The sequence below is a fragment of the Panthera pardus genome, unplaced genomic scaffold, assembly GCF_024362965.1.
Source record: "Panthera pardus isolate Hobbes unplaced genomic scaffold, ASM2436296v1 HiC_scaffold_7, whole genome shotgun sequence".
Taxonomy (NCBI): Eukaryota; Metazoa; Chordata; class Mammalia; order Carnivora; family Felidae; genus Panthera; species Panthera pardus.
The window spans coordinates 11,902,487-11,926,031 of record NW_026527002.1 but is presented as its reverse complement, the minus strand read 5'-3'; the positions used below and the strand labels follow the sequence as shown (position 1 = coordinate 11,926,031).

Below are 23,545 nucleotides of genomic sequence, written 5' to 3'. Positions count from 1 at the left end.
TTCCCCGGTTACCCGCTTATCTAAGCAAAAGCAACACCGACCAAGTGCTCACAGTGGGCCCCCAAACACTGCGCTGAGCACTTAAGATGTTCGCCCACACTGAAAATATTACTCACTTACATAGTTTGGGTTCTGCCGTCAGTTCTAATTCCTTTCCCTGTGCTTTGCTTGCATGACCATGTGTTACCAACTTTGCTTCCAGCTTCCACAATTACAGAAATGTTGCGCTTTCCGGGATCGAACTTTAGCTTGACAACCAATACAAATGTCAATTTAACCTCCACCACTGAAAACTTCCTTGAATCCGCTCAGTGAACACGTGTAGAGTTAGCATCACATCCGTATACTTTCTACTCTGGATTGTGGATAAAAAGATGGGCGGTACCAGCCCCGGGGCAACCCTGGCGAAACCCAACGTCCAGTCCAGTCCACGTAAGTTATCTGGGCAGTTGTAACATCGGACGTGCCCGCGGGGTGTGCGCATACATTTCCTTTACAGTTTCTCGACATAAACGCGTATACATACACCTGCTTAACAGATACTTCATAACTTGCAGGGACAGAAAAAGCTGACCCCAAGGTGTGACCAATTAGAACAACTGCCACAGACATAAGCCTCCGAAATTCTAAGAGACTCCTGGTGAACAATGAGTTGTTATATGAGATGATCCTGAAGAGCAAACAGCCAAGGAAGAGACCAAGCAGCTGTGGTTTTTTTTTTGGGGGGGGACCCCTCCCTCGAAATGTTCAGTGCGTATAATCAGCAAGTAAGCAGACAAGAGAGACTTGATGGAACTGCGCGTGGGTATCTGACAACGATCGATGACATCAACCCTTTCGCACGCATTCTGCTGGCAGCATTTAAGCTCTTTTGTGAGTGCCTTCCTTTCCCCCCTTGGAGGCTACTAGCCTTCGTTTGCTTTCTAGCAGCTATTAAATGCAAAAGTGTGTGTGTGTCACACGCACGCGTGCTTCACTCATACCATCAATCACCCTAAGCCTCAACACCATCTCCCCAACTCAGGCACAGGCTGGTTGACACTCACCATAACGGCCTTACAGGCTCTTAAACACACAGCATTAGTAGGTTGGCAGCATTAAACACAGAGTTGTCACACAGAATGCTCTCTTTCGCGGACCAAGCTAAAAGCGCAAAGCTTGGAAGGGAAATTCATCGATGTCACACCACAGCAAGGACCTCAGGTGGTACCCTGAGACCGTCTTCCGGGCGTGGACCACTCTGTCACTGAATAACAAAAACGTGTGGACCTGAGGTGGCTGACAGGTGTGTAAGCCATGAAAGGGGGGAAAGATTAGAAACTCTTTAAATTAGCTGCCCTTGAACTCCATGGATTGTGGTAAAGATAAAACCAAGCTTTGTTCCCCTGGAAAAGGAACCTAATTGCGTTGCTGGCCAGTTATAATTGCGCACAAACACCCCAGTTGAACTGGTCATCACTTTTCTTTAACCCGTATGAACTCCGGCCAGGTATGGCAGCAAGAGCCTCCTGGCAGGTCTTTCTGCCTGTAGGTCTTTCTCTGCTCCCTCCCATCTGTTTTATGTGGTGTTGCCAGGTCAAGCATCCTGAATCACTCCTCAGCTCAAACACTAGCCACGGTTCTCCACTGTCTACGGACTAAAGCCAACATTCCATGACCTCGCATTTAAGCCTCTCCGCCGTGGGGGTCCCAGGATGTGTCTAAGGGTCACTGTCCCACGGCTACTTACGTGGACTTTATACTGTGGGCAAGTTCCCCTTTGTTTTCCTGCCTCTTTGTCTTTTCTCAGATGTTATTACACCAGTCTAAGTGCCCTTCCTTTTTCTAACCCTGACTGGCAAACTCCTTCCCACCCCCACAGACTTGTCTCAGTGCCACCGCTTTCTCATCGCTCTGTAATCTCCATCCCTGACAAACCTGAAGGCTCCCATACCCTCCAGAGTGCCCCACACATCACAGGCATGCAACATGGACCCGTTGAATATTTCTGGAAGACTACAAGACAGGTTTTTTACTCAAATCAGTTATAAGACACTCTCAATGTAGCTAAGAAAACAGGAAGGCTATAAAGTATTCATCAGTAACAGAAACAAACTGTTCTCAAAGTTTTAAAATGACCCCTCATGGTTGATGGGGGGTGGGAGGGAGGGGAGGGTGGGTGATGGGTATGGAGGAGGGCACCTTTTGGGATGAGCACTGGGTGTTGTATGGAAACCAATTTGACAATAAATTTCATATATTGAAAAAATAAATAAATAAATAAAATAAAATAAAATGACCCCTCATTCTTAGGGAGTAAGTCCTAAAAGCGTCTAGACTGAAACTTCTTCCTATCAAAGTCTCCAGACAGCTGCCAGCCGCCTTCTCCGCCAGCTCCTCCTCAACTTGTCTGATGCAAACACACACACGGAACACGCGTGCGTTTGTGTGCACGCACGCGCACTCCCCCCGCCCACACACAGCCAGAAAGTCTCAATTGAGGCTAATCTCTCTTTAGCTGTTAGCACGTTTGATGCTTTTCAGCCAAGAACACTAACACCTCCTTCCAAGGGGTGAGACAGAGGCAGGGAAGGAGGAGACAGGAGAGCTGAGGTCCTGCCACAAGGATCAGGGAGGGCAACGTTCCTCCGCCTTCAGCCAGCACAGGAGGCGTCCGGAAGAACGGGAAGGCGGCGAAACCCGCGTTGAGATGACGCGATCCGGTCATGACTACAACCCACGAAGTCCTCTGCAGGGAGAAAAGGACTCCTGGAGGTTGGACGGTCATTGAAAATGCGCTTCCCGGCGCACAGGCTTACCGTTAATAAGGTATGGGTGATTGCAGCACTTCCGTAGCTCCATCATAGTGTTTAAAAGGTTAGGTACGTTAGCTTGGCCACCGCCTTTGGAGAGAAATGTGAAATTCTTCTCAAGGATGGCTCGGTAATATTTCTTCTGAATGTTCGTGAGCTCAACTTCAATAATGGTTTCCTCTTTGGGGGCCAGGTTCTTCTCTACATCCTCCTTGAGACGTCTCAACATCATTGGCTTTAGAATAGCCTGGAGTTTTTGCACCTAAAAAAGGACCTTAAGTAAATACTGGTGTCGTGATTTGCTTGCAGGTTAAAACACATTCTAACATGGAAAATCAGGACTATCTTATTCGTTTACCATTCATTTTCATTTGTCAAAGCCCAGCAAGGGGATGAAGGCCCTCATCTCTCAGCTTGCGTAACAGAAGCGCATGAAGGTTGAATGAGTCGGCGTTAAATGGCCCGTTTCAGCCGGGAGCCCGAGCAGCCAGAAGGCCTGACGAGCACACAGCAGAAAAGAACTCAGTGTATTCACTGAGCTTTCCCTTCTGTTGGTCTCAAGCCATAGGGATGATGAGGAAGAGGGAAGACACGATGTCATGGGAGTGCTGTGCTTTAGTTCCCTTCCTTTCTGGAAAGAGCCAACAGAATGAGCAAGCCAGGAGGTACCTACTCCGTCCACCAATAAGCGGGCAGAACATCTCTCTCTGGTTCTCGTTTCTGCTGACTGGCAATAGGACATACAGCACACAGGATAGTTTTTATTTTAAGAAAAGCAAAACCAACATAAAGCAGACTTTACCCTGAACTGAACTAAGAGGCTTTAAACAGTAAGTTGTAGGGGGCAGGGGCCATAAAGACCAAGATTTCCAGCATCTCTCTATCTGTTTCAATTACAGTACAATAATGAATACCCACACAGCTCTTAGGATGTATAAAATAACCAGCTGCTTTTCAAACACAATACCTCATTTATTTCTCACAGAAATCCTGTGGGGTAGTTTAAATGAAAATACAGAGAGTCAGAAAAGTAAGTTAACAAGTATGACTAGAATCCCGGAACTCCAGGGGGCGAATAACTGCAAATTGCCATGGCTTCTGACACTGAGCTCACAAGTGCACGTAGTGAAATCACCATCCTGAATAGCACCGCGGTCTCTGAAAATTACATGAGTAGGTAATAAGTAACCTCGCTGAACAATTCTCAACAGCCCGTCACCAGGGCAGACACACAAACAAGAACACGTCGACAATGAAGACTCGGAATGTCCAAGGAAAGGAGGCAGAAGGCTCCCCTGACCAGGAGGCGAGAAAAAAACCGACACAATTTACATTTTTACATAGCTAAGTAGGAATGCTTTGCCACTTCTTGGGTTTGTCTGCAACGATGTGACTAAAGCACAAAGTAGACGCGGTAAGTACCTGCTCTTCTGTTTTCAGATCACCAAATTCTTGCATGAAGGTGGTTTCTGAAGGGAAACGACTCGGTTCCAAGAAATGAAGCAGGCTGAAGAGTTCCTCCACCGTGTTCTGTAGGGGGGTCCCCGTCAGCAGCACTTTGTGCTCCTGCGGGAACACAAGGAAAGCAACGGACTGAATCGCGACCGAAGCAGCGTCTTAAACCCAAAGCCTCTTTTTCCAGACATCCATTTGCCTACTTCTCATTCGTGCAGCTCGGCATCCACCACGCGTGACGTGGGGGCGGTGGGCGCGAAGGCGGAGATACGAGGAACACTTGGACCCTGCTTCAGACACGTGGCGGGGGCCCTCTGGAACGCTGCAGACCCCATAAACATGTCCTGCCCTTTCATTTCTTCCAGGGGTTACCGGGTCGGCATTTTAGTGCCATGGCGGTGCAAGTGGCCTGAGTCCCAATGCTTTTTCCCCTCCCCAAGTTTTTTTCCTAAAATCCCTGGACTCAGAGAGAGCTCACATGCTTCTTTCTGTTCTCTACATCAACAGCATTCTCATCTCCCCATCTGCTTCCTGCATGACTCACTTTAGAGACAAAAGAAGTTCTTCTACAGGCAACGGCATATGAAAAACCATTTTGTTCTGCAAAAATTTCAAACTAGCAAAGAGGTCAGCTTGGTTTTAAATACCACAATCACTTTTTTTTTTTTTTAACAGATGCTATTTCTAACTTTGTTTCTTTGAACCAAGTTAGGTATTTCTTTAAGATAATTCTTCCTGTTTACGAGCTCTTTCTCCAGCCTTCCTCATGCATCTGTTCTCTTGTCTTTGTGTTTTATATACCCAACACAGAGGAGCTGTTTCGCAGTGACCGGTTTTAACGGTAGTGAGTTCATTAATCTTGAGGGCCTCACTGGTCAATATTTCGTTTGGCCATTTCACGCACAGTACAGTGAATAAAACTAGTTCGGAAAGTGACCCTACCTCCTGGTAGATTCAAAAGCAATTGTTCCAACTTAACATGAAATCTGACAAGAGTTGGCTGCAAGAGACTATATGCTCGGGAAATACTAGATAAATGATACAACCAGGGACATGATAATTTTCGTAATATCTACCACGCCTCATCTGCCAGTGAAGCTCTTTGAAAGTGACGTGAAGCAGTGCAGTTTGCTTCCATTCCTCCTTTTCTTCCTTTTGAATAAAGAGGTCTCTCAGGAAGATACACAGACCACCATCATCTTCGGACTCATTAAATTCAAAGAGTAAGGAGTCTGCAAACCAACTCGAGGTTTTCTACTGTAAAACCATCCTGGTGGGGAACACGGGCCACAGTCCCTGACACACTCAAGTTCTGAATTACTCAAGGATTTTTCACACTGTCACAGATTTGGGAAGGAGCTACGGCACTGGAAGAGCTGTATTGATACTGAAGATTGTCTCCCAGTTTTCTCGTCTCCCTTATGACCGAGCTAAATCCTTAACCTCTAACCAAACGCTTCAGAAAAAGCCTTTTAAGTTATTAATTTCAAAGTACTATTTGAAAAAAAGGAAAGGGGCTCCTTTTTCATGCTGTTTTCCCTCAAGGGCTGTTTAAAGCCAGTTATACCAAATGATTACACACATGACATTTTTTATAAGGTTACATATGAGTAGTGGAACAAAACCAGGTTTTCATTTGAAAGTAACTGTGAAATAACACCTGATGAATACACACAGTAGCATAAAACATCGTGTAAGAGACTGGGGCTACCAAGCTTATCACCTCCAAGCTCAACTACGTCAGGGGATACGCTTTTGGCTTGAAAACGTTACCGTCCCTCCCTTTTAGCTCTGATGGAGTGACACACATTTCATTTCATTGCAGCAAACTCTTTAATTTGCGTAAGGCCTCCTGACAATGAAAGATGAGATGATGGAATGAATGAAGAACCACTGCCACCCCCAGAGAATCCCCTCCTTGTCAATGATGCACAAGGGGATGCCGTGCTCCCCAGGGCTTCTATGGAGGATGGGCGGACCATAGACGTCCCTCTACAAATCCTCTCCGGAAGCATTTCCCTGGGGATGGGAGAGCTGAAGACACTCGCTGGTCTCCTCCTTCTGAGCAGGCACTTGGAACACGATCGTCATCAAGTGCCCCTTCATCCTAACTGAGTCTAGGGCAGGAAACAGCGCCGGCCTCTGGCCTGCTCCGTAGCTGGATATACTTACTGGTCCTTATTTTCACTGTGACTTATTCTAGGAAAGAAGAATGAAAAGCAGCCAGTGTAGAAGTTCTCACGATATTTACTGTAAGTAAGGATTTCAAGGCCAAGCAATGAGCTGTCCAGAACGGGACAAATACAATTACACTCCAATTCTGAACAGTGCTGCTCTGTTCCATCTGGAAAACGTCTCTTCTGAGATAAAGATTCTTGGCCATCAGAAAAACAACTATTTGGTTCATTCGCTTATCAGAGATTTCCAGTGGTTCATTTGCAATCAGAGCCATGAATGAGTTACAGGTATGCAAGTCCTTGGGGCAGCCAGCAGGGTTGTGAGTCAGTGTCCCAGGGCTGGTCACCTACGGCAGTGGGCAGTGTTCTCAGCTTACCCCACTGTGACATACTACAATGACACGCAGAGAACATTACCACTTTCTGTATGTGCCATTACGTGAAAACGGTTAGGAAACACTGCAATTTGTAACCGAAAAGTTATCTGTATAACAGATTCTAATCCTTTAATGAAGTTTTGCTGTAAACAATGGAAAATCCTTTCAAGTCTCCCAATGACAATTAGACTCTTTGCTGAGAGAGTTGAATCTGTACGTATCATTGGAGGACTGCTTTGCAGTTAAGCATCAACTGCCTGGAAGCATATAAACTAGTAATAGGAAACAACTTAGATACACTCAGGTGACGATTTAAGCCTTCGGAAAAGGGAACTGTGTCTTCTACGTGAACCACTGTGAAGATGGGTCCCTACTCAGAAGATACAGGTCAGTATTTCGGAAACATTCGCATTTCCCTGCCGATACAGGTTGATTTCAATGTAAGGCTAACGTATCGCCTGAGAGAACGAACACAGTAGCAGAGTTTCTCTTCTCCACTTGCTTACCTATGTCTTCAAGACCATGCGCTGTTTCTAAAGTATTCTAATTTCTTTTGTGGATTGGCCATCAAATATAAATTGATTTGAAAAGTCTTAGGATGGGAAATCCCATCCTTACTAGCATAATTCAGGCAGACTTTTTCCTTTAAACACAACTAGACTTTGTTTGTTTTTGATTAAAAGAAGAGCTGGCTAATGAATAAGAGAATCGCTTCAAAGAACCAGCTGCAACAGAAAGCTTTTAAGTGTTCTTTTCGGTAGTACGAGTCTTCAGTAAAAAAAATTTATAGCCGCAAACACATAGAATGTTCCTTCCCCTCTCAAACTCTCAATTAACAAGAGATCAAATTAATCTGCAGAAGGCAGCATCAAAGAGATTTTTAAAATTTTTTGCACTTTTTAAAAACTTCGCAAAAACATTCAAGACATACTGAATGACGGTAACATTGCTTCTAAAACGTACATTAAAAATGAAAACAAGTGATCAAAACCCACCTTGCAAACTACAGATAGCAAAGAAGTCTGAGGATGACTGAAGTCACGTAATAATTTCTGCTAGGAAACCATACACACAGAAGTATGGAACAGAAACTCAGTTAAATCCTACCACCTCTACAACACGTTATCACATAACACTCCCACTAAAAAAAACCTAATCAGAAAAACCTGACCACCTCTTCGGAAGTGGGGAGAGGAAGGGGCAAGCATGGTCTAAAACTCCAGATCACATTCAAGGTCTCATAATGCCCCAAACTTCCAAGGGTCTGTGCGAACTTGACCAATCCCAGCTATCAACCCATCTTACTAAGAACTTCCATTTACAAGCCCTACTGGAATGAGCCCTGGAATATAACTTCATTACCGTTACTGGACCAAAGCCTGGCCCAACAGCATATGAAATGGCAGTATTTATAAGCAAAAGGGAAAAGTAAATACTTGAAATTCATCTCAGTGAAACTATCCCGACTACAGCCTGCTGTAACACAATTGCACAAAGATACCGGCCGATCATGTAAGAATCAAGGACAGCAGCAACTTTTGAGTAACTAAAAGCTCAGGAGGATATACCACCATATTTGATAGGCTTTGCAAACCCTACACAGGTAGCAGTCAAATTCAAAGCAGTGGGGACACCGAGTCAGTAACGATTCTGTTCAGGTTCAATGGAATCATCACTATGATCACTGACCAAGTCCATCATCTTGAGCCCCTCCAGAAGCTTGCAGTTCCTATTCTTCAGCCTGTGGGCTTCATCAATGACGACACAGCGCCATGGAATATTCCGCAGCTCAGGACAATCCGTCAAAATCATCTCAAATGTAGTGATGATGGCATGAAACTTATAGGACCCCTTTATCACTCGACCCTATAAGAACAGTTCTAAATTACTATTTAGCATTAGAGATCACATTAACTTTGATTAATAAAAAGCATGAAACATATGTATTTCTCTTTTGGGGACATCTTTATTTTGGGTAACACATGCATTTTGTTTTCAAGGTATTTTGCAGGGGGGCTTTAAAACCCTTTTTTTAAATTTATTTTTTAAATGTTTTTTTGTTTTGTTTTGTTTTCAGAGAGAGAGAGAGAGAGAGAGAGAGAGAGAGAATGCACAAACAAGTGGGGGAGGGGCAGAGACAGAGGAGAACAGAGGGTCCAAAGCGGGCTCTGCACTGACAGCAGTGAGCCCGATGTAGGACTCGAACTCAAGGACCATGAGATCATGACCTGAGCCGAAGTCGGATGCTCAACCAACTGAGCCACCCATGCGCCCCTAAAAACCTTTCTTTTTAAAGGAAGTCTGCAAATCATTAGTAAAATTTCTGATTCAATTTCTCTCCAGATCACGTGTAGTAAAGCGCCACTAAGTATGTTCATTCTAGTTCCAGCCTACAGACTCCAAAAAGGTAAGAAGCCAAAAGGATGATGTACTAAGGCAACTTTTTAAAACCTTTGTTACTTTTGAAAACTTTTTACTTTTATTTTGCTTGGGTAACTTATTTTTTATTTTTTTTCTTGAGAGGGAGGAGTAAGTGGGGGAGAGGCAGAGGGAGAGAGGGCAGGGGGAGGGGGGGGGGAGAGAGAGAGAGAGAGAGAGAGAGAGAGAGAGAGAATCTTAAGAAGGTTCCACACCCAATGCAGGGGCTCAACCTCACGACCGTGAGATCATGACCTGAGCTGAAATCAAGAGTCAGATGCTTAACCGGCTGAGCCACACAGGTGCTCCTATGTTTTACTTTTGAAGGGCTAAAATGAAAAACCATTCACTTAGGATAGAACTTACAACAAATTCTCAAATCTAAAGATAAGTACCAAAATAGATTTCAGTATTTTTCTCCTTGAAGTATTTAATTATAGGTCAGATTTTACACATAAAGCAAACATATAAAACAAAACTCTGTCCTATTTCCAGCTATAGGACTACCATTTACCACCTGTAGCTTAAAACTACTTTAGCACACACTATTCTTCCTTCTTTGTCATTTATAATGCTTTGCCGTCAACATCATACAATAACTGTGTACAGGTAACAAAGAACAAGTAAGAAATCATACCAAGTGCTACCTAGAGCCAAAGGAGAAGTTCCTCCCTTTGGGTGTATTTCACTCAACATTATATGCTCGGATGTGCCACTCAACATTGCATGCCTAATCATTTTTACTCCTAGTAATAGTTTCACAAAATATTCTTTCTACTTACATTGAATAACACCATTTTTTGTGTAGCTTTTTCTTAGGCTTGCAAAATAAAAGCAATTAGTGCATCAAACATTAAATGATTTGCCGTAGTTCACCCAAAGTAAAAATATTTCATTCACTCTTATCTAATAATCAGGATGGCCAAAGGTATAAAAATTAGCTATATTTACAAGATGAGAAAGTATAACACAATAAACTGGGTAAGAAATCTAAAGCAAAGTTCTCCATTTTGTAAAATCTAGGCCTTTCCCCAAAATGTCTGAGACCATTTTAACATCCAAAACCTTAAAACACACATAAGAAGCATCAAGAATCCACTTGTGACGTTTTACCTGGGGATCTTTGAAGTACATTTCATACGACTGAATGGTCCGACGACTAGCTTGACTCCCATGATACACAACCACGTTCAACTCTGTCCAGGTACGGAATTCCCTTTCCCAGTTGGGGATTGTGGACAATGGGGCAATTACTAAAAAAGGGCCATGGATTCCTTTCAAATATATCTCATAGAGAAATGTAATGGACTGGATAGTTTTTCCCAAACCCATTTCATCTGCTAAAATGCAGTTTCGCCTTTGGGAAGGAAATAAAATGAGAAAAGTTTAGTAAGTATGGATATTAGATACTGCTGTCTTTTTACAAAACATATACTATTATATTCACAAATGCCTACCTCAGATGTTCTCTTAGATTCAACAGAACACATTTTCAAACAAAATCCTCTAAGACATCATTATTTCTACATCTATCAATGTCGGTGTTAATGTTTGTTGGATAAATGTTAAGCATACTTCCAATCCTTGCTGTTTTTCATAATTCTTATTAGAGATTAAAGTGTTACACTATTATTTGATTAATATTAATATTATTTTTTTAATTTTTAAGTTTATTTATTTAGAGACAGAGACAGTGCGAGTGGGGGAGGGGCAGAGAGACACAGAGAGGGAGACAGAGAATCCCAAGCAGGTTCCACACTGTCAGTGCAGAGGCTGATGCGGGGCTCGAACTCACGAAACCGTGAGATCATGACCTGAGCCCAAACCAAGAGTCAGACGCTCAACTGACATCCACCCAGGCACCCCTGATTAATATTTTCAATGACTACAAAGGAAAACAGTTCTTAGGCCTTCTTAAAAGTGAAGTAAAACATGGTTTACATACATGTTGTACCAATTGAAAAGTAGCCAGTTTACTCCCTCCAACTGGTATTCCCTGAGTTTGTTATTGTTTTTGTACTCCCTGGAACTCTCCGATTTCTTCCAGTCATCAGCAGGAGGTCGCTCCTGTTTCAAATATAGTAGATCCCATTAGTGGTTTCTCCAAGACCACACTGCTATGCTATTTCCAAATTAAACCCTTCACCATTAGCCAATTCTTACCACACGCTCTGTTTCTGGCTCCCTGGACATTAGTTTCTCAAACTCTTCGATCTTTGCTTGATCTATGTCCTGCCTTAGTTCCCACGTGCTGTCTTCGTAAGGCAGGGAACACCACTTCACCAGGTAGTGAGTCACAGGCTGGGCCAAGTTTAAATAAATCAGAAATGGATTCATTTGATCAATGCACGCATGTGCGCGCGCGCACACACACACACACACACACACACACACACTCACACGAAAAACACGTGTTCTACGTTATTTAATGATGGATGCTACCCCAGCGACAGAAACAATGAGTTGGTGGTAGTTTTAAAACTACACCCATTACACCGTGGTTCCTAGTTAACAGTGTCAAGTCTAAATTGGAAAGAGTATTACTGGGTATTATCAGAGTAAGTTAAATTTTATCTAATGCACTGGCATGTTCAAAAGTCAAGATATATAAAGAAACAGCTAGTACATAACACAGCTGAATTTAAGCCTTACTCTTATCTGTGCAAATCATTTATCAGGTGTCTGATTCAGACTTCTACGGTAAATCATCATAGCCAGTATTTCCATGTTTACATAATTGGCTAGTTTCTTAAAGAATGAGAAACAAGCTTGAATTTATTAGTATCTCTGCCTTTTTCCTAAAGAGAGAGGTATTGTTTGTACCTGATCACTTTAAAATAAAGTGAGATCTAGTAGGCTGGAGAACAAAATATTTTGGGTAATGCAGATCAACAAAATTTCCTTTGTCTTTCCTCTAGAAAATACGTGGGTTTGTGGACCTTCACTTCAAGGCTAAGGTACACTGACCTGGTTGTGATGTTAAAAACACTCACTGTGCTAGTAAATATGCAATAATTTTCTCATAAGTAAAGCAAAGTAAAACTAGAAAAGCAAACATCCCCTTACAGATACTGTCTTTGAAACATCATGGACTTCATGATACAGAGTTTGGAAAAATCTGGGAGTTCACTGCAGACTCTCACTAGATAAGCAAGATCTAAACATTTTATTTTATTTTTTTATGTTTATTTATTTGAGAGAGAGAGAGAGAGCAGGGGAGTGGCAGAGAGAGAGAGAGAGAGAATCCCAAGCAGGTTCCGCACTGTCAGCACAGAGCCCGATGCAGAGCTTGAACCCACAAACTGTGAGATCATGGCCTGAGCCGAAACCAAGGGTTGGATGCTTAACCGACTGAGTCGCCCAGGCATCCCAAGATCTAAACATTTTATATAAAGCTTAATTTACACAAAGAAGCCAGGAATGACAGAGCTCACGGTGGGTGGGTATATCGTCACCAAGACAGCATGCTTGGGAAGGCACTAGACTTGTCTCCACTCTTATTGCCCTAATCAACTGTCCTTCACAACCTCACAGAGTTTTGCAAAGCAACATGAGAATGCCAAGATCTCATAAAGAGGATTACTTTACATTATTCTCTGTGCACTACATTAAATGAGGTTCATCAACGCACACTAAGGATGTACAATGTTAAATAACACTAAATTCCATTCTGCTAAGAGCACTCTTAATTATGTATAGGAAATTTGTGCTTCATGACAGGTTTAGACCAAAGTGTACTAAATTCTTCTTTATTGATCATATTCTGAAATTCTGCAAAATGCCAATGTATTTGTTTCATATTGAAAATTGATTTCTTTTAAAAAGCTCTCACACTAAACAAAGAACACATTTAGCGCCATTATTAAGTCATAAAACTAATAGTCAATAAGTTTCAGTTAAATTTAGACCAACTGTGTCATGATCCAAGGCTCTGACCAGGACCAGATCTAGGATCCCATAATCATTCTCCACAAACACACATAAGCTGTCTGAGTCACTGCCCCCTAATACAAGTGATCTCTGTCACCTCTCCCCGTTCATCTGTGCTTCGTGCAAAGTCCATTATCCGGTCAACCTCCACATAATCTGGATTAAAAAGCTCATCTTCAATCTGCGCCAAAGGAAAGAAAATTAAAAAAAGTTAAAATGTTTATTTAATTCCTGAGAGTAAACACTATTTCACTTTTCACCAGGCAATAATATTTTGGGTCACAGTAAAATAAAATTTATATTTGGCAAATTCTATTACATTAATTGAAATGCTACAATTTAGCAAAATCATTCCCCATGAGGAAATCAGACTTCTCAGACTTTGTTAACTGGGTCTTTTAATCACTGTGTGAAACCTTTTTACTGTGAGAGAATGTTTAAGAATATTTTAAATGAAGTGTGAAATTACAATTCACTAATGAGCAATCCAAAAGGCTTATGGCATGCAATGCATTTAGCATTCTTGAAACTACAGCTTGCAATAAAGAAGCCAGGCTATGCACAGTAAGTGCTCTCGGAGTCTTGTAACTACCGGAGTTGTCTGATGCCTTATAGCATCGGTTACAGAATGCTATTCAAAAGCTAAAAACACTGAAACCAGTGAATTTCATATTTTAGTGTGAACAGTATGGGATGTTTGGTCGCCTTCGCCAATCAACATTAGTACCTCCTTTGAATACAGTTTTGTCATTAATCTAAGTGTTCTAATGATTTATTTGTACTGAATATAGAGCATCTGGCTAAAAATATTAAGGATAAAGAAATGAGGCTTAAATAATTGGGTTATTTAGCCAACGTATTAACAATCTTCGCAAAAGTGAAGTAGTACTACTTGCTTGCAAAGTTATCTCATAGAAAAGAATAGAATGTGGCTCAAAGGGAAATTACAGACTAAATCATACTTTAGAGAAGCCAGAGACAGATAAGTTAGAAAACAAAAGACACATTATTATGTGTTCCTAGAGATCAACTTATCGGTAACAAAACTGCATTAAAAGCCTTTTGCAGAGACATATTAGAAGTCACTTAGACACCGCTCATATGCCCTAAACTGCAGGTCGGAAAGATAAGCTGTTTGGTCACAGTCAGCTCAAGGATGACAAACATTCCCTGGGCTGCTGTGCCCATTTACAATGTCTGGTCCGGGGCCTTTGAACTCTGAATTATGGAAAAAAAAAAAAAAAAATCAGAAATACAAAAGTGTGTTTCAGATGCCTCGGGCCCTTACACAGAGTTGATTAGTAAGGCAAAAAATCCACTGAAACGTTCAGTGTATTTAAAATGTTAACGTATGAATGCGCTGGCTCTGTTCGAAGCTTCTAGATTCAGGTATGCAATACGTACGCCTTATTCACATACAGCATCAACACTAAAACTCCCCATAAACTAGGTTCTGATGCTAAAAGCTCCTTTTAAGACATCTTGTCCTTAAACAGAAGCATTCACTGATGAGTTAAAATCCTTAACCTTACTCCTAAACACTTCCACCGTGCCAGCAACTCATCCGCGCCATCATGCGTGGGACGCAGTTTCCAGTTTGAATAAAGATTTTAGTGGCGGCGGCTTATGAGGAAGCCTAAGGTGAAACAAAGAATGCAAAAGCAGTCGTAATTAAAAATGCCAAAGCAGCAGAGCCGTGGAACACCTGAAACCGGGACTGTCTACGGCAAAGGGCGCCCGTGTGTGCATGTGCGTGTACATGTGCATGTAAAAGAGAAAGAGAGAAAGGGAATTGCTATCCTTTTGTGTTGGTCCTCAGACCACCTTTTCAGGCTGGAATTAGTGCTATTTCCACTCAGGACAAAACTTAAGATTTCTAGTTGCTGAGTTACCAAGCAAGATAATATATTTCGACTGTGGTACAGGTTATTCACACAGACAGATCCAAATAGATAAGGCTACACAGCTAGAGCCGGGCACAGATCCCCGAAGTGCCTCTGACACCAGCAAATGTATTTCAAACACATTTAATAAACAGAACCAGGACTGAAGGATGGGGGGAAGCTACCATCGCATGTTTTCCTTCTCCCTACACTGATCCATAGAAAAGGTCAGCAGAACATATGGCGTCTCTTTCTAAAAGGAAGCTAATGATTTCAACTTGTCTAATGTCACCAACATTTGACTTCAGTTGCATGAAGAAGGGCACAAAAAATAGAATTTCGTGGTATTTTCTTAGAAACTGCCCTTCCCCGCCCCCCCCCCAAAAAAATCACTTAAGTATTCTCCAAGAGGTGAAGAGTGAGTCACATCTGAGTAACTCCATTCCCCTCAGTGTTAATTACTGTGCTTCGAGGAAGCTGCATAGTCAGATCCGTAAAGGTGGTGATGCAGACACGGGCCCAATAAAACCACCACCACCCAAAGGCCCATCCAACACAAACTTCCAACAAGTTTCAGTGTGAAGGTTACTCTTAAGGGAAACCAAATTGGTGAGCAAAAGTCCAGAGACGCCAGTAAGCAGTCTGCAAAAGCATTTCTTTTAATGTAACTGAGCTCTTTGGAGGGGACTTGGCACTACCTTTAAAAAAAAAAAAAAAATGCAGATTTCCTTCCCTGCGCTAGGTATGGTTACCTTTTCATCATCGATAACCTAGGGTAAGGGGAGACAGGCAGAAGACATTACACCAACTTCTATACCATAGCACATCACTTGTAAACTCTGTAATCAGGCATTGACTTGAACAAAAGAAATCTGCCACATACTTTCCCTTACAGAAGTAACTTACATTCTAAAAAATGTACTTTATACTTACTGTAGAGTCTTTAACTCACTAAACCTTAACAGAACTTTTATCCACTTACTTTTTTCACTGTCTGCTAACTGTATTTTCATTACAAGATTTTAATGATACCATCATATTTCCACATAATATCACAAGGACCAGTATCTTCTAGACTAAGCAACAGGAAGAATGAGAAATTTCCTGTTTACAAATTTTTTTTTAGCAATAACCAGCTACCAATATGCAAGTAACAGCACAAATGAGGCAAACTAGTTTTTCTTAGTAATTTACTAAACTAAAATTCAAAATTCAGAACACTTTAATAAGGTTGCTACTTAAGAAAATTAACTGGGTATTTCATACCTCTGAAAGGAATTTGTTCTGGCCCTGCTTTGCCTTAAATCGTTTGATCTTTTGCTGAATTCTCTTATCTTTCTCCAGATCTTCTACAGATGCCCATTGACAATGAAGATAAGAGCTAAAAGAATAAAATGATATACTTGAAACATGTAGAAAATAATCTTTTGTTATTCCAAAAATCAACTAAAGAATTAACGAAATAAACTGTTTACTTAAAGAGGCTACTGATCAACATTCAATATAATTACTCATGATTGAGAATAAGAAAAAAAAATCAGTAACGGTGCCTAAAATTTGTCTGCAGTCCTGAGCCTCCAGCTCTCTTATTTATCTCCCATGAAAAAAAAAAAAAAGGACCTGGTAACAAGCTGTTTTCATAAGTGAATGGAGTACACTTCAATACAAAACAATTAGCACTACAGGGTGGCCTTAATTATGAATTTACATTTTGAGCCTTTTATCATTAATTGAGAAATAAAAGGTTTTCATCAAGTTAAGAGAATTCGAATTTAAAACAGCAAAGGTAAACCGAACTTAGTCCTTCTAGAGCAACTGGAGAGAAAAGAACCATCACCTGCGTTCTGAACACACAGGCCGTCAGCCAGCCCCAGATCAGTTCGCGCCCTCCCAGCCGCCCTCTGCGTTCTTCCAGGAGCTCTGCTGTGATGTCCCTTTGGCTCCCGTGAAGTTTTCACTCTCTACTATCTCCCCGGTTCCTCACACTGAGCGATCCCCTTCTCTCCAGGCTCACCATGGCCTGCTTGCAGCACAGGTGCTTTCTCTAATCTCAACGGGAACACTCTCACCCTCCCTCTTAAGACTCACAGGTATAAAGTTAATATTTTATGGTACCTTTGACATTCGTTTGTTTGTTATTTCAATATTCTTTTGTACCACCGTTCTCTCCCTGCCCCAGATAGCCCTGACTGCCTCTTATTTCTCTTTCTGGTGATGACATGGAAAAGAAATGAGGTGCGTGAATATATACCTATTTCAAAATCAAGGTGCTACTACTCTTAGAAATTACAGCCATTATAAAATCTGTCAAAAATGATTAAGGATATGGAAAAGGCTTGTGACATTAAGTATCGTATCGTTTATATTTATGTAAAGTCTAATATGCATTTTCAAAGGTAGGACTGATTTAGCCCTGCAATTGACTGAGGGAGATGAGGACTTTACGTATGCCTTGATACACTATGAATTGATATAAACCCTGTACACACATGCACACAGAGAAAACAGGCTAGATGAAAATGCCTCAAAATGTTAATAATGATCATTTCTGGGTGGCAAGACCGCAAGTATTTTATTTTCTACTTTCAAGTACATTCCCAATTTCCAATAAATAATATGCAATACTGTTACAATCAGAAAAAAATGCTATACAAATAATCTAGTCTCGTCGAACTGTTGGATAGAAAAAGGCACGTGCATAGGCTGAGGTGCACGTGCCTTTAAAGCACCACCAGTGTGGCCGTGAGGTGGGTGCAGGCGTTCCAGTCTTCCCCTCCCTCTTGTAACCTGGGCTGAAGTGTTTGGACAGGGACTCTGCCTTACTAAATGGAGAAAAACCACAGGCTTTTCCACGAAGATCAGAAAGGGGATGCCCACTACCTCCACTCCTATTCAATACTGTATTCAAGGCAGTAGCCAATAAATGGAAAGTAAGAAGTAAAACTATCTCTATTTGCAGATGATATGACTGCATAACAGGAAAACCCTAGAGAGTCAATTAGAAAATTAATTCAAATAATAAAATGAAATAAGTTAGCAAGATAGCAGGATATAAAATTAACATTCCGAAGTCAACAGCTTCCATTTACATAAACCATAACCAGTTAGAAGATATTAACAGTAGAGAAAACTTCTTTTACACTAGCAACAAAGATTAAATTCTTAGCAATACATTTAATAAAAAATATGTGAAAATTTTATGGGAATATTTAAAACCTTTTTAAAAAACACAGAAATAGAGTTAACATACTTGTTTTTATGTATGTATGTATGTATTTATGTATGTGAGTGAGAGTGAGTGAGAGTGAGAGAGAGTGAGAGAGAGAGAGAGTGAGAGAGAGCACGTGCAAGTGCACAGGGGAGGGGCAGAGAGAGAGGGAGACAGAGGATCCAAAGCGGGCTCTGTGCTGACAGCAGAAAGCCTGATGCAGGGCTTGAACTCACAAACCATGTGATGGCGACCTGAGTGGAAGTCGGATGCTTAACCTACTGAGCTAACCAGGTGCCCCTAGACATCCTAGTTTTTAGATAGTATGATTCAACATCATATATCATGAATTTGTAAATGGAACACAATATAAATAAAAATATAAACAAGCATTTTAAGGTGCTGGGCAAGTTAATACTCAACTACATATAAAAATAAACATGCAAGAACATCCAGGAAAACACAAAAAGTAAAGTTTTAAGGGGAAAGTAGAGATATTATATTAGCTATACCAGATATAAAGCCTCTGTAAGTAAAACAGTGTGCTACAGGTTCACGAGTAGACAGACCAAAGGATTAAAACAGGGCACAGATAGAGTTCTAAATAAATGTGTACATTTAGTATGTGACAAGGGTTACATCTCAAACCACTAGGGCAGAGATGGACTTTTTAATAATGGTGCTGGAACAATAATATTTGGAAAAGAATAAAACTGGAACAACCAAGTGTTGTTGTACTTACACCATACACAAGAATAAACACCAAGTGGATTAAGCACCTCAACACAGAAAAGGAAACCATGCAGGTACTGGAGGAAAGCAGGGCAAATTCCTCTTTAATTTGGGGGTAGAGGAAAGCTTTCTAGCTGTGGCTTAAAATAAATAAATAAATAAATAAATAAATAAATAAATAAATAAATAAATAAATAAATAAATCGTATCCAATACAATGAAAGATTAAGAAATCTAACTACGTAAAAAATGTTTAACTTTACAATGCAATAAAAATATAAAGTCAAAGGAGAGCTGAAACTGGGGAAACATAGTTGCAACATCTAATCCAGAGGACTAATATCCCACAGATAAAAAGGACTCTTCAAAATTGAAGGAAGCATAACAGAAAAATGGGCAAAGACACGAAGACACAACTGACAAAAGAAGACGTAAAAATGGCCATTAAACTTATGAAAAGATGCTCTACCTCATTCACAATTAAAAAAAAAAAAAACCAACTAAAGCAAAATAGAATTTCTCACAAAAAGGGAGCCCACCACACTACACTGGAAAGGTTGCGGGGAGAAAGGTGGTCTCGCACACTCTGGGTGGTAATGCAAAGGGACACAGCCCTTAGGGAAGGGAATTTAGCAATACTTAACAGAACTACACGTATGTTTGCCTTGGGATCTAGCAATCCCATTCCTAGGAATTCACCCTCAAATTATGCCTCCAACAGTTTGAAAATACACAGACAAGAGAATATATACCATAGCACCGTCTGTAACTCTAAAATATCAGAAGCCATTTACATGCCCACATACATAGGAAACTGGTTGGATAAGCTATGATACAGCCATACACTGGAGTACTACACAGCAGTAACAAAGAATGAGGAAGAACCCATGGATTGATGTTGAGTAACTTCCAAAAGACAGTATTATTAAACACCAAAGTGCTATTTTTGTGCATAGGAAAACAAATACAGAAGCTGCTACTTCTGTGTGGAAGAAAGGGGAAAGTTACATATATTTTATACGTATAAAATACTTTATGTATATATATTTACACACACACACACACACACACACACACACACCCCTCTACATGTTTCTGCCAAATATTACAGAAAGGATAAATGTGGGATTAATGAGAAGGTAAGTAGGAATGGGGTGGAAGGGAAGGGAGAAGGATGCATCTTTGAGTATCCTCTTGAACAAGTTCTGACTTTTGAACCATGTGAATATTTCATGAACTTGAAAAAAAGAAAATAAGTAAGATCAACAAGAATGGTGAGGAGCTAAAATGGAATACAAATACAGACAGAAACTAAAGACCAACTGAGTATCAAATAAATAACATAACCATGCTGAAAAGGGGCAGGAGGAAGAAAAGAACTAAGCCAAGGAAATTCTGAACCAAGTATTTACTTAGCTTCTACACCCTTTGGCTAACTACAACAAATTCTAAACAAATACTAAATGAACTTTACAGTTGGTATGCTTCTTTTTCCCAAAAATGTGGTCTAGTAATTTGGAAAACATTTCCTATATATTATAGGACTGACATATAAGCAAATATATTAGGGATAATAAAAGCAGGGTTTCTCGTGGCTGAAGAAGGGAGTCATGAATATTGGAAGGGAAAAGGAGAGAATGAACCCCATGGTGCTGCTGATATAAAACCACAACTATCACTCTAAAGGCGCTGGTGTTTATTGTCTTCAGGTAAGTAGATAGGTAGGTACACAGAGGAATATGTGTGTGTGTGTGTGTGTGTGTGTGTGTGTGTGTGTGTGTGTGCGCGCGCGCGCGCGTGTGTGCGTGCGCGCATACATAACACGTGTGTTCATGTCATCATGCAGGTGGCCCGCAAAGCCCCATTCACTGAGAGGCCCCAGAAACGGTGACTCCCAGCGGCAATGAGCACACCTAGCACTCACATCTTGGTTTCTAAATGCCATTCTCCAGGAGACACAACCAAGCCTCCTTGGAGAAACTTAAAAAGAGAAATTATAAGACGAGTCTGGAATATCCTCTGGTGCCAGAAAGTAAGGAAGTGCTCAAAGAAGGATGGGGACAAGGCAAAAGGAGACAGGCTCCAGCCTGGAGGGGCTCCTGTGGGCCAAATCTGGGATAATGTGAGCAAAGTAAATAATGATATGATAGTAAAGAATTATGACCCATTGAATAAAATAAGACCCCACAAGTCTACACAGCTGCAAAGAAACAAATGAGTAAGAAGGTCAAAGCCCTCCTTATGGTGGAAACCCAATTAATAAATTTAGAATGGGTGATGGAATTAGTAAATCACCACTCAGCAACCATGATCATAGCTAATAGTCTCAAAATACCTTTCCAGAAGACGCTTGTCAATTACAAAAGGGAAAACAGGCATTCTTTGTTCTATTTTTGCACTTTTTCTATAAATTTGAAATTATGTCCAACCAAAAGGTTAACAGAAACGGTTAATTTTATGGAAATTTTAATTTCCCTTAGAACTCAATAATATCAGACAGAAAAGCTCTTTTTTAGAACTATGTTTGCGTCCTCTCACATGACCAACGAAGGATGACAGGTCTCCCCGGCCTGGCGGTGGTTCCTGGTCAAGAATGAATCAGGCGCGTCAAGCCCCACTGCCACATGCTGATTTGGATGGAGGCCTATCCAGTGGTGCCATTTTGTGGGAATTGGTACTTAAATGTCTTTGCTCTACGTTTTATTTGCTAAATCTACCGGGGAACTCTCTCTGGCTCATTTAGTTACTGCCTCCTTACCTATCCCGACACTCTCCTTATACGACTAGATGGAATCGCGTCATACGTATAATTTCCACCTGTGTACGTACGTTCACCGTGCTATGAGTATAAAATGATGCCAACACCCATCTGATACTGACTGAGCATTTTTGATCGCTGTACTCTGCAATTCACTGACCTCTCACACTAACGATGGCAAGAGACTTCTTCATCTTTTTACTTGGTGAAAGGCGTTGCTCACAGAACTTCAGAACTACATTAGTTTATTAACACATTGCCAGTTGCAACAAGAGAGAATGACAGAAACCGTGAGGTCCGATGCTTTCATTTTCTAAAAGGAGGGTTAAATTTTCTTAGGCTGCTCTGACAGCAACTCCCCAAAGCCTCTTTTAAACTCTAAAACTTATCAGGATGATGCTTGAGTTCCTTGCCTTACAAATTTTTCACTTAATTTTTACGTTATCCGTGAAGATGTCTGTCCTTGCTCTGCGATTGTTACTTGGGTTAGAAAAGGGCTGCAGGCTTCTTCAGCAGGATGACTCCTGATGCCGACAGTGCCACCGCCTCCTGAAAACGTGCCTGGCCCTACATCTACAACGCGGAACAACAACTCACTGGTGTTGTTCTTCAGTTAGGCGTTTTTGAACTTATGCAATTCAAATTCACTAAACAGAAAGAGACAGACAAAATCAAAGCTCGCTGCATTTCAAAAATGTGAGGGATGTCACGATTTTCTAGAGACTTTGCCTGACGGTAGAGATCTCATCTCAAGCGCCTGGGCATCTTGCGCACAGACAGAGGAGGGAGGGTGGCCTCGCAGAGTAAGATTCATTCTCAGAGGACAGGCAAATGTCACTTTGCTCACTTTTCTATTATCGTGTGAGGCTTTAGCCCTTCTAAAAAGGATTTCTTGGTTATACGAGAAAGTTGGCCGACTTTTGTACCAATTACACGTTTCCCAGAAAAATTAAATTCCTAAAATTATCAAAGACACAAAAGTTGGGAGGCAACAGCCTGCAAAGCACTAAACAAGCCGTACCGAAACTTCCCAATTCCCAGTTATTTTTTAAATCCGTATTGAGGACTTTGAAAACGTATCCCCCGATTAAAAATATACATATACACACATACAGATACACATCACGGTTTACTTACAAGTTTTTGTATTTCACGTAGAATTCCTCAACTTCTATCTCCTCTCCAGAGTCCTTCTGCAACAAAAGAAAATTTCAGGCACGTGCTCCAAACCAGCTACCAGAATATTCCAAAAACGATGATTTACTCCCACGTGAACACAAACCAGGGGCGACGAAGGCAGCTGTGGATGTTCTCGAACGGATGAGCACGTCGCGAGCGGCAGGAGGCCGGCGAGATGAAGACTGACGCGCTTCGGCCCGTGCGTGCTACTCGATGTGCTGCAGCTTCTGAGACATGAATCATTTTAACTCCTCCCTAACCACATGCAGCTTCATTCACAACAACCTGACCCCAAATCTGGCTCTGTGCCAAACCCACAGTGCTAAGTAGACGCCAAGTGCACCATTTTCTCAGGCAGCAGCCAATTAGCAACTGCTCTCCTGAATGCCATATGTATTATTTTTGGCTGCCTCATGGCAACTTTACATTGTGGGTTTTGTAATGTTTTAAAATATTTAAAAGACATTTATTCCTCCATATAGTTAATAACTCCAAACAAGAAACCATGTAAAACTAAACCTTGTTCTTACGCTGTAATTTCAGTGCATCACTATTCCCAGTTCTAGTTTCACTCAACGGTACAATTAAAATCTCTCAGACAAGATGTCTCACACACACACAGCAGCCAAATAAAAT

At 41.2% G+C, this 23,545-nt stretch overlaps 1 protein-coding gene across 4 annotated transcripts in view; it reads right to left on the bottom strand.

Annotated features, from left to right (window-relative positions):
• The window catches only part of CHD7 (chromodomain helicase DNA binding protein 7), a 189,936-nt gene that overhangs the window by 34,588 nt on the left and 131,803 nt on the right, over positions 1-23,545 (bottom strand). For all 4 annotated transcript variants that reach the window (XM_053896369.1, XM_053896372.1, XM_053896371.1 and 1 more), the window contains exons 7-15: positions 22,868-22,923; positions 16,299-16,413; positions 13,247-13,330; positions 11,383-11,520; positions 11,165-11,286; positions 10,333-10,576; positions 8,491-8,667; positions 4,215-4,358; positions 2,799-3,054 (exon numbers count right to left, since the gene is read on the bottom strand). In XM_053896369.1, coding sequence (XP_053752344.1) covers positions 2,799-3,054; positions 4,215-4,358; positions 8,491-8,667; positions 10,333-10,576; positions 11,165-11,286; positions 11,383-11,520; positions 13,247-13,330; positions 16,299-16,413; positions 22,868-22,923 — 1,336 coding nt within the window. The remainder of the gene's footprint in view (positions 1-2,798; positions 3,055-4,214; positions 4,359-8,490; positions 8,668-10,332; positions 10,577-11,164; positions 11,287-11,382; positions 11,521-13,246; positions 13,331-16,298; positions 16,414-22,867; positions 22,924-23,545) is intronic.